We start from the raw sequence: 12507 nt of genomic DNA, 5'->3' as shown, positions 1-12507 counted from the left end.
TATGCACCCAGACGAAGCCGGGCGAATAGCTAGTTATTAATATAACACAAATCATTTATATAATAGAATAGAATAGAACTTATTTACTCATCTATACATATAAATAAAATTGGAGTGTCTGTTTGTAATATTGAAATAACCGTTTTTTACTACATGCATATGAATATAAATACGGTACATACAACAAAATATCATTTTTTACATTTTTGTCTGTCTGTCTTCCGTCAGCTTCGTTATTTTACATCAGCTAGATTTAATGTGTTTATTCTATAATTTCTCACAAGGATTGTTTAAAAGAGCAACACACAAGTTTCTCTCTCGTTCTTCTTGAGATGAGACAGCTTTCCGAATGAGCGGTAAATTAAAAAAAAAAAACATTGTTATGACTATTCAAAAGTGCTTAAATTAAGTTTATTTGAATAAATGATTTTCTATTCTATTCTATTCTCATTCACCATGACGACTCGGCGGTCTAGCGGTTTAACACACCGCTTTACGTCCGAGGGTCGCGGGTTCGATTTGTCGCACGGCACAAACATTTGTATTCATGTGTGTTTATGTCTATATATTTGTATCAGTAATCTAGGGCTGTTTACTATGATACAATATAAAATGAATTGTAATAAATGTATTTAAGAATATATATATATTCATATCATAGTGTATATTGTACTCCAATTTTATTTATATGTATAATGTGAACATTATTAATTAAAAATTAAAAAAATATATCTATGTATTTGTATCAGTAATCTAGTACCCATAACACAAGCTATAGCTAGCTTAACTTGGATCTAGATGGCGCTGTGTGAATTGTCCGGAGATTATTATTATTATTAAATGTTAGATTCTGCATTCCTTCTACATATAGATTATAAGTGTGCAAAATTTCACACTTCTCTTTATTATAACTAGGGCTACAAAGTTTCTTCTTCACGTATTAATCTTATGATACATTACCAGCATCCTATTCGTATTTTTACACGAGCATTTTATATTACGACGTCAAATCTACATCCTGCATCGGGGGTGAAAGGGTTGAAGTGTATCTAAATAGGGTAATGGGAGATAATGTTCCGATTAACCTCAAAGTTGTTGATAGTATAAGCGCTCCAGCAGCAGGTGTTGAAGATAAACCCTATTACCTTCTAAAATAACATCTACAACTTTAAAGCCGTAGACACACCATAAACTCAATATGGTTTTAGTATTAGATAACTGTAATAAAGCCATCATCATTGCCTTGCCTTTATCCCATTATTTGGGGTCGGCGCAGTATGTCATTCTCTTCCACTGCTCTCTATCGGCCGTCATATCTAAACATACTCTTCTTTTATTCATATCATCTTTCACACAATCTATCCATCTTTTCTTAGGGCGTCCCCTCCCTTTACATCCATCCACATTCATATAAGAAAGAAAGAAAAACATTTATTGTCAACCATTTTTACATATACATTTGACAATTATACACTTTACACACACACACATATATATATATATTTATATACATACACATATGCACATCCACACTCATATATACATACATACACACTTAGAACAATTACAATAATTTATCTTATATTATTTCTAAATATGGTTGGCAACATGGCTGACACTCAGCATATGCCGTGACAGCTAACTGTCACGGCGCTGGTATTCTGTGCCTGCCATTAGTGACAACACGTATATATATTTCAAAATCAATTAATTGTGTTGATCAATTACTGGTCATCTTGATTTCATCGTACAGCTCGATGTCAGTTATTTTGACCTTTGACATCTGTCAGATGTCATTATTGTTACTGACAGCAAAATTTTTACACGTGTTCGAGACCTGCCTATGGATGCCTGCCTATTCAATATGGATATAATATATCCATATTGAATATAAATCCATACCTCCGAGATAATGTATTTGTCAAATCGAATGTATTTGTCAGTCAGTCTATTAATTTTTTTTATAACACAGGAGACAAACGAGATGGCGGTTCATCTGATGGTAAGTGATTACCCATAAGCACCCGCAACGCTAGTTAGTTTGTTAGCCAAATCAATCACAAAAAAAATTTAGAAGTTTTTTTATGACGTAATTTTAAGTTAGGTACTTTGTTTGACAGTTCATTTACAAAAATAAAGTTAGAAGTATATTTTGAAGAAGAAAGATAGAAAGAAAAAAATATTTATTCACTGCTTTTCAACAATGTTACAATATAAAAAACAAGCAAACGAAAAAAAAGATTAAATAAAATGTATTAATTAAACTTGTTATGTTTTAATCAATTTGAACTCAGTACCTTTTGTTCCAAGTAAACCACAAGGCCACTACACCCTCAGCTACGTTACAAATTAAATTATTTTATTTAAACTCAATTTGATCTCTCAGTAACAAGTTTCCAGGAAGTAGACTTAATCCAATACGTTATTGGTTACAATGTTAAATTAATTAGAACGTCTCCCAATAATAGGCACTGATAAGTAATTATATTCTGTAGAGTAGAGTAATAATTACTTAATCATAATTATGTTTGAATTCATTACGTTATTAATATTCCAGGAGTCAGTGTAATTTACAGAGTGCTCACTGTATATGACCTTATTTTCAAGCATAACTCAGTCTCAGTCTTCAGCTTCCAAGCAGCTTGCTTTGTGAACTGCATTTCATTTGGTGAGAGAAGCATGTAAAATAGAAATAGAAATAATGTTTATTATTCAATTAAACTTAATTTCTTTCCTACTAGCTGCATCCTCGACTTCGTCTGCGTAGATATTTTAACTTTATTATTTAACTAAAATAAATATTTTTTTCTGAAATAAAAGTAACCTAAGTTACTGCTTATTACATCAGCTACTTGCTAATATAAGTCCGAAATTGGTCCAGCCATTTCAAACAGGACAGACAAAAATTGTAAAAAAAATATTTTGGTGTATGTACCGTATTTATATTCAAATGCATGTAGTAAAAAACGGTTATTTCATTATTACAAACAGACAATTTTCCAAACAATTTTATTTATATGTATAGATTTATAATAGTTTACTTTTTATTACATAATAATAATCTCAGGACAATTCAAACAGCGCCATCTAGACCCAAGTTAAGCTAGCTAAAGCTTGTGTTATGTGTACTAGAAAACTGATACAAATACATAGATATTTTTTTTCGTAAATACATACATATTATACATAGAAAACACCCAGACCGATACAATCAAACATACTCATGAATACAAATGTTTGTGCCGTGCGAGGAATCGAACCCGCGACCATCGGACGTAAAGCGGTGTGCTAGACCGCTTGACCACCGAGGTCGTCAAATTAAAAAATAAATAGTTACTTAGGTTATCAGAACAGACCAGTTTAAAAGTAGCACATGGTGATACTCAATCACAGGCGAGCCAGCTATTACTGCGCTCAACCGCGTTTTAGGTACCTGCACCAGATTCAGTTATGTAAATACATCGACGACCTCGCTGGCCTAGCGGTTTACCACTCGGTTTTCAGAGGATCACCGGTTTGTTTCTCGCACGCTACAAACATATATACACGAGTATGATTGTTTGTATCAGTCTGGGTGTTGTGTTCAGTATATAATATGTACTAGTTTTTCGCCCGCGGCTTCACCCTCGTGGACTATAGGTTATCGCGCGATTAAAGATCCGTGCTCAGTAGTGGGATGTTATATAACTTAAACCTTCCTCTATCTATTTAAAGGAACCGCATCAAAGTCGGAGTAGAAGATCAAAACATAGAGACAACGAAGCGAAATTGTTTTATACTTTACTATCTCGCCCCGGCTTCGCACGGGTGTACATGTATTATATATACAAACCATCCTCTTGAATCACTCTACCTACTAAAACCGCTTCAAAATCCGTTGCGTAGTTTTAAAGATTTAAGCATAGATAGAGACGAACAGACAGCGACAGCGACTTTGTTTTATACTATGTAATGATAGCCGCTTGCCAAGGCTTCGCATGGGTATTATGTTATATTACACGGGCAAAAATTTTATTTTTTTAACACACAAAAAAGAGTACCTTTGTGTGTGTGAGTGTGTACTCACACACACATAGGATTAGATTTATTGAGTCAGAGCTTCCCATGTACACCATATTTGGTAGTTTTATGGTTTATTTTCAGGACCGAGGAATCGAACCCACAACCATCAAACAGCTTATTTCCAATAATTATCCCAGTTACGATTTAGACCCAATATTTTCTATTCTATCTTTGTCTATTTCTTATATATTATGTTTAGACCAAATATTTTCTTCTTCTTTTTCTTTATCCCATTTTCATTTGAGGTCCGCTCTCCTAATCTTTCTTCTCCAGTGGTGTCTATTTTGGACTGTTGCTGGCTCTATGTTTCCGTTGTCCTTAAGGTCCTTACTAACTACTGACATCCATGTTAATCGGGGTCGTCCACACTTTTTCGGTCCTGAATTGAGGTCGAGAACTTTTCTCGTCAAGTGCTCTTCCGGTCTCCTCTTGACAGGGCCATACCATCTAAGTCGTGCTTCCACTAGCTTATCCAGTATAGGTCTTATTCTGTATGTGCCTCTGATATAGTGATTTGGCACTTTGTCCAAGAGGGTCCTCCGCCTGACCACCTGAGCATTCTCATCTCGGCGACATGAAGTGTGTCCGATTGACATTTCTTACCTTTATCAAATATTATATTATCTGTGCCTTTATCTATTTTTATATTATATTTAGACCCAATATTTTCTACTCTATCTTTGGTTATCGAATATATTAACTATACTATCTAACAATTACTCTCAAAATGAGAGAATCCATTCCCCGCCGCGAGGTCTGATATATCGCTGTAATTAATATCTTATCATCTCATATTTCCCTCATTCATTCATCCCTTCGTCAATTTCAGATCTCCTAAACTTTCGTAATTGTGATCTTATTTGCAAAGCTTGTTTTGTAAGTTTTCGCTGACTCTAGAGTTTAAGTCAAATATATAATTATTTATTTATTTATTCATTTATTTCGGATATGTACACATATTATGTTAGTAATGGACTAATGACCCCATTGCTAGCAATATACCATGTCAGGTTGACCTCCACGGGGTTCCCAGAAATCGTAATGATAAATTCCTATATATAAAAAAAAAAAACAAATAAAAAAAAAATCCTAGTGAATTTGTCACGATGGATTAACTGACCTGACCCGACATCTTATCATTTACCACTGGTGCTCCATCAGCGTAAACCGTTAGCGCAGGCGAGTACACCATTCCATTATCATCCTTAAAAAAACCCTAAACTACTTCAGGGAAGAGGATCGTTAATAATGGACCAATGACCCCATTGCTAGCAATATACCAGGTCAGGTCGACCTCCACGGGGTTCCCAGAAATCATAATGATAAATTCCTAGTGAATTTGTCACGATGGATTAACTGACCTGACCCGACATCTTATCATTTACCACTGGTGCTCCATCAGCGTAAACCGTTAGCGCAGGCGAGTACACCATTCCATTATCATCCTTAAAAAAACCCTAAACTACTTCAGGGAAGAGGATCGTTAATAATGGACCAATGACCCCATTGCTAGCAATATACCAGGTCAGGTTGACCTTCACGGGGTTCCCAGAAATCATAATGATAAATTTCTGAATTTGTCACGATGGATTAACTGACCTGACCCGACATCTTATCATTTACCACTGGTGCTCCACTAGGGTAAACTGTTAACGCAGGCGGATATACCATTCCATTACCATTCATAAAAAAAATCCCTAAGATACTTTGGGAAAGGGATCAATAATAATGGACTGATGACCCCATTGCTAACAGTATACCATGTCAGGTTGAACTTCACGCGTTTCCTGGAAAGCATTATGATAAATTCCTGGTGAAATTGTCACGATGAGCTAAGTGACTTGATCTGACATCTTATCTGTTGGAAACTCCAACAAAAATAGCTATTAAAATCTTCTTAATTATTTACTTCATAATATTTAAATATAGAACGCTGTGTTCTAATAAATAAGATTGTCATTTGTTTTTAATGTGCTTCAATATTTTGTTACACAGCTTATTATTTTTTTTTTTCGGACTATGCTGTTGGCCGTAGCTGGCCTTTACAGCTTCACCGGAGGTTATGGGGCGAGTGCAGATGGCACTCCAAACCCGCGGTAGGACTTATGGAGCGGCTGAAGGCCAACTCCTGCCTGACGGATACGACTTTAGTCTGAGGGCACCACTAGGGGTTCGAACCTCGGCTCAGGCCGTCGTAATTTCGATCCCCGTTTGAATTGGACGGGGGCTCGATCGGAGGGGCGCCCGGGGGTGCCGGTGTGGAGCGCCCGGGCGCGCGCAGGCGCCCGGTTGAATGCGCGATATTGAGTGTTTGAGGTCGTCGTCTTCGCCGGCGAGGACGGTGTCGTGTGTGTGTGTAAAAGTGTGGTCGGGGTGGAAACCCCGCTAATTATATCGACATTTTAATAAATATATATAATTACGATTTAATTTACAATTTGGTGTTTTATAATTATTTACAACGAATACATACATGCAACTCGTTGAGATTCACACAATCATTCTCCACTGGTGCTCCACCAGCGTAAACCGTTAGCGCAGGCGGACTCATTTATTTTTTTTATTTTTATTTATTTAAGATTTGCATTCCATAATTTTACAGTAGATAGATAGACAGGTACATTTCAAAGTAGGTTAATTATGGACCCTGGTGGGCAGCAAGCGGAAGAGAAGAGAAGAGAGGAGGACGAGTTATTTTTTATATAATATATAATATTATATTTTTATATTTATGTATTATTGTAAATGTAATAGTATAAATATTATTATATAATTTTTTATGCCTTGATTTATATTTTTTTTTTGTTATGATTATTTTTGCACCACCAACAATTTTTCTCTGTACTGCCTATGGTTGACTGGTAGAAAATACCGCATGGTGTTAAGTCCGCCAAATGTACTGTTACTTTTGTACTGTGTGCATTAAGTTATATATATATATAATAATAATAATAATAAAAATAGTCATATTCATATCCATTCCATAATCGTCCTTAAACATAACCCTACAGTTACGTGCGTAACAACTCTAAGCTACTTAAGTATTAACCTATTTACTCAGAGCAAACACTTCCCTGTTGAAAGACAAACCCATCAATATATAATTTGATGGGCGTCAGTAACTTTATTTAATTAGAAAAGAAAATTAATCTCGGCCTTTGCTCCGGAAAGTTACCGACTGTTTTTCTTTGGCAGGCTCGTACAGTTCACGGGATTTATTGATACACACTTCATTATATCTTTATATATATTTATATTTAGATATATATCATTATATATATATATACTGTTCCTGCGATTTCACTAGCATGTAATTTATATATAGTTATTCTGATGTATAAGCTATATTACTGTGAAATTTCATCAAAATCCGTTGGTGGATGGGTATCCATACTCACAAAGTTTCGCTTTTATAATAATACTAGCTACTCACCACGGCTTCGCACGGGTGTACATGTATTATATATATAAACCTTCCTCTTGAGTCTATCTATTAAAAAAAACCCTACAAAATCCGTTGCGTAGCTTTAAAGATTTAAGCATACATAGGGACGGACAGACAGCGACAGCGACTTTGTTTTATACTATGTGTTGGCGACCGACCGCTGAACTCTTTTGATATTTTTATTATTTTTAAATTTATATTTTTAAAGAGTTCTTTTTTATATGTCATGTTAGTTGATATACTTCAATTTATTGTATTATACTCTTATTGTCTTTCGTATAGTTGGCAACTATATTCTAATATATATTATTATCTTACAAACTACGTGTTTTCATCATTTAGACATATAGTCCACCGATCCATTACACTATGTATTGATTAAGATATTCAACCAACTTACATATGTAATGAATTCCAACTTAAAATTATGAGATAATATTAATAATGATTTTTTTAATGAAATTGTAATTGTGATATAATTATATGTTGACTGTCGCGTACAAGCAGCAACAAAACGCAACGAAAAGGGAGCGTTCTGATTGGAGCGCACACCCATCCAATTTAAATACGCAACCTAACGAACAGACTTTAAAAAATCAACCGATCCATCTAATGTACAATTTGTTCACTCCACCAAAATTGTAATTTATAATAATATTTACTCATTAATTTTAAGAATATAAGCAAATTCTATCACTCCTACAACCCGTAATCTACTGAAGCCATCATCTAGTACCATCGATTCATTCGAGCCGCATCACCACCTACCATCTGAGCATTCGAGTCGCATAATCACGTACCATTGACATATATCTGTAACTACTATTTACGTGCTATTGTGTATGAGTTATATTACATTTGTGAATAAAATAATATGAATATAAATCGAAAAACATTTATTTAAAAGAGCAACATGTTTCTTGCTCGTTCTTTTTGTAATGAGTCTGCTTTCCGAGTGAGTGATTTTTTTTTATTATTAAGAGTGAGTGATAGAAGAAATAATATTGTTTGCGATCGCAAATAGCCCTTTAATATATTTAAAAATAAAATTATAAAATTTCAAATTTGGAACGTCAGGCACAGAACGTCGATGTTATTTTATATACAATTTTGAATTCCTTCTCAAACATTCCGTGGCGTCATTATTAAAACCTGTGTACAATATATTCTAATTATTTTTTTTTATTTCAATTAAAACAAATCAAATTAAACATTGCAATATTCCTCCAGCAAACAAGCTATTCAAAAATTCTTATATTGAGTTTATTTGAATTAATATTATTTCTACTTCTATTCTTAATATATCCAACATGACTAGGCCCCTCACTGGACTCTACAAATTGAATAAACACATGACAAACTTAGCCCTGTGCTCAAAAAATCTGCAATTTTGCTTAACTGAAGAGGAAGCACATTTTATGTGATTGTAGCCCATTCAAACATAAAAGAATCTCCTTTAGAAAGTATACACTCTACCCTGGGTAGACAAAAACCATCGCTCCTAAGAATATCCTACAATTCTTGTCCCTTACGAGTCTAGGTAGCTAACTTTGAAAAAAGGGCGAGCACAATGGATTGTAGATAATAAATAGACAGAAAATTAGATTTTAAAAAAGTAGGTCTATGAAAATACACCTTAACAAGGATTAGGCATGCGATAATCAACATAAAAAACGCTGCGCACTCAATCTTTGTTGGATCAGATAACATATATATTTGCTACTAGCTTTTGCCTGCGGCTTCGCTCGCGTTAATTTATTTCCTTAGGGGTGGAATTTATCAAAATTCTTTCTTAGGGGATGCCTACGTCATAGTAGCTTTATGCATGCAAAGTCTCAGCCCGATCGGTTTAATAATGACAAAGTTTCATATAAACTTTCATCCCCTATTTTATCACCTTGGGGATAGAATTAATCAAAATCCTGTCTTAGCGGATGCCTACGTCATACCATCTACCTGTATGCCAAATTTCAGCCCGATTCGTCCAGTGGTTTGGGCTGTGCGTTGATAGATCACTATGTCAGTCAGTCACCTTTGAGTTATGCATATTTAGATTACTCTACTACATTAGACAAATGTTACCACTAACCATCAGCTGTCCCAACAGCTGTCCCATCAGCTGTCCCATCAGCTGTCATACCATATACATAAAAATTAAACATGTCTAACCTCTTGTGGCGTGTATCTGAATATTTCGTTCATGTCTCTGTACCATTTGACAGAATGCAGCGGTGGGTCCTGAGCCTGCCTCATGTACTGGCAGCGGAGCTCGGCTTCACGCCGAGGGTCCACCCATTGTGGCACCTCCAGGAAGGTTATACTGTGAGAGACGCTGCGCGCTGAAACAAAAAGAACAATGCTGTTATTCTATTGGATTAGGTAATCCATAGATAATCCATAGTTAGGTAACTATCTCCGTCATATCCGTCATACTCGTGAACGAGTGGATTACCTAGCTATCTCTATCATATCCGTCATACTCGTGAACGAGTGCTGCTTGTAGGGACTGGTCTGCTCTTATCACTACGACTGATTTAATATTATTGTGTATTAATATTTGACCCTAATAAATTAGTGCTGGTTGGTAGTTTGTATTCACACGTTTCGACTTGTAAATGTGAACTTACAAGGATTATTTAAAAGAGCAACACACAAGTTTCTTGCTCGTTCTTCTTGTGATGAGACAGCTTTCCGAACGAGCGGTAGATAAAAAAAAATTGTTATGACTATACAAAAGTGCTTAAATGAAGTTAATTTGAATAAATGATTTTCTATTCTATTCTATTTGTTAGAAGTCACATAGACTTACGCTATTTTTTACATATTTTTACCTAAATAAATATTGTCTGATTTATGTCATTACGTGCGTTATAGAATATATCGACGGCCTCGGTGGTTTAGTGGTAAAGGACATCTTTTTTTCTCCCGATGGGCGGGGGTTCGATTCGGCACAACGTTACGGCACAAACATTTGTATTCATGAGTATAATTGTTTGTATCGATCTGGGTGTTTTCTATGTATAATATGTATGTATTTACGAAAAAAAATATTTATGTATTTGTATCTGTTATCTAGTGCCCATAACACAAGCTTTAGCTAGCGTAACTTTGGTCTAGATGACGCTGTGAGAATTGTCCAGGGTTATTAATTTATTATTATTTATATTTTTATATAAAAAAAGAATGTGGTAACATTTCGAATTAAAAATAAATCTTGTAAAAAAAACAACGTTTAAATCTGAAAACAACAAATTACAGGTCTTTCACCGTACATTCTACTCAATTTAAAATGTTTATCACGATAAAAACCTTGTTATATTACGCCTTTAATAAAGCCTTAGCATAGTAAAATGGTAGAGATTTGTCAACTCGAGTTACTAACTCGAGTTCTGCGCATAAGTTGGAAGAATTCAACTGGTAAATGAATGAATCAAGTGAAAGAGTTGAAGCATGAGTCTGTCATCGAAATGAATGACATGAAATTTTCCGATCATTTCATATCATACAATTTTCACTCGTCACAAATATTTCAGTATTGATTTGAGGTTGTTATCATTTTTTTTCGCATATTCGTCCGATTATGTTATCAATAAAATGATTATGCGTTCCATAAGTCCTTCCGCGGCTTTAAAGTGCCATTTCTACTCGCCCCCTAAAGTTCGGTGAAGCTTTCAAGGCTAGCTGCGCCCAAAAACATTAGAATTGTTCGAAAAAATAAAAAAAAAACTTTTTATTTCAGGTAACTCGTTACCTGAATTTCAACTCGAGTTCACTCGAGTCATGTTTATTACGAGTTAGCACATCTCTATAAAATGGGTCAGGTCATAAAATTATTATAATAAAATAAATTCTGTGGAAGAGTAGATATGAATGTTGTGTAAAGAGAAAATATTTTCTTTTTCTTCTCTGTAATGGAAAGATTAAAAAATACTTTGTTAAATTATCATTACATAGTATAAAAGAAAGTCGCAGTTGCTGTCTGTCCGTCCCTATGTATGCTTAAATCTTTAAAACTACGAAACGGATTTCGAAGCCGTTTCTATTAATAGATAGAGTAATTCAAGAGGAAGGTTTATATATATAACACATGTACACCCGTGCGAAGCCGGGGCGAGTAGCCAGTAATATTATAAATGCGAAAGTTTATGAGTATAGGTGTTTGCTACTCTTTCAGGCAAAAACTACTGAACGAATTTTGATGAAACTTTGCAGTAATATAGCTTATACAGCAGGATAACATATAGGCTATATATATAAATATATATAACCGCAGGCACAGCTGCCTACTGCTACAGTATATATATAAACTCATAAATGGAGATTCTAGCTCACATATACTTGTATTATAAAGAGGTAAGAGTTAATTTTTTAAATTGCAACTGACACGGACACTGCAAATTAAACAAGCATATGGCTAAACTAGGTCTATGCACGACAAGTATCTGCAGATTCTGCCAAACTGAAGAGGAAACGCCGCTTCACATCCTATGTGGTTGTATATATCTATCTATATATATATACTACTCTCTTTACCCGAGGAGATAAAAACCATCGCTCCTAAGAATATCCTTCAATTCTGTGTGTCTAGGTAGCGAACTTTGAAAAAGGGCGAGCATTAGATATATATATATATGCTACAGGTGCTATAAACAAATCTGACAATAGCCCTAACAACCCAATAAAAAAAAACATAAAAAAAATATTTTTTTTTTTTTTTTTTGAATTTATATTATATATACTACAAATAAACGCTTATAAGTAATATATAAAAACAAAAAAAGATAAGCCGATTTTGATAATCATTTCCCTATATACAATTTAATCGTAGAACAGCTGGAAATGCAGCTAGTTAACTTATTAAATTCCAAATTCCATAAAGTGGTAAGAATAACATAGTACTTAAAAGCTTTTACATGGTCGCTGAACAGTGAACACTAGGTTTCCGAGCTGTATCTGAACTGTATTCAATGCCTGAAGATGCCTCGTTCATACACGAAACA

The 12507-nt window shown here is 34.5% G+C and overlaps 1 protein-coding gene across 1 annotated transcript in view; it reads right to left on the bottom strand.

The window, feature by feature from the left end:
* Nucleotides 1-10781, bottom strand: part of LOC131846265 (uncharacterized) — a 77354-nt gene extending 66573 nt beyond the window's left edge. The window contains exons 1-2 of the mRNA XM_059195529.1: nucleotides 10764-10781; nucleotides 9677-9874 (exon numbers count right to left, since the gene is read on the bottom strand). Coding sequence (XP_059051512.1) covers nucleotides 9677-9874; nucleotides 10764-10781 — 216 coding nt within the window. The remainder of the gene's footprint in view (nucleotides 1-9676; nucleotides 9875-10763) is intronic.
* Between the last annotated feature and the right edge of the window lie 1726 nt (nucleotides 10782-12507).

This window comes from Achroia grisella, unplaced genomic scaffold (assembly GCF_030625045.1).
Source record: "Achroia grisella isolate CSIRO2021 unplaced genomic scaffold, CSIRO_AGI_Agris_v1 utg509, whole genome shotgun sequence".
Taxonomy (NCBI): Eukaryota; Metazoa; Arthropoda; class Insecta; order Lepidoptera; family Pyralidae; genus Achroia; species Achroia grisella.
Note: the sequence above shows the minus strand (reverse complement) of the source record. Positions and strands in the feature narration are given on the sequence as shown.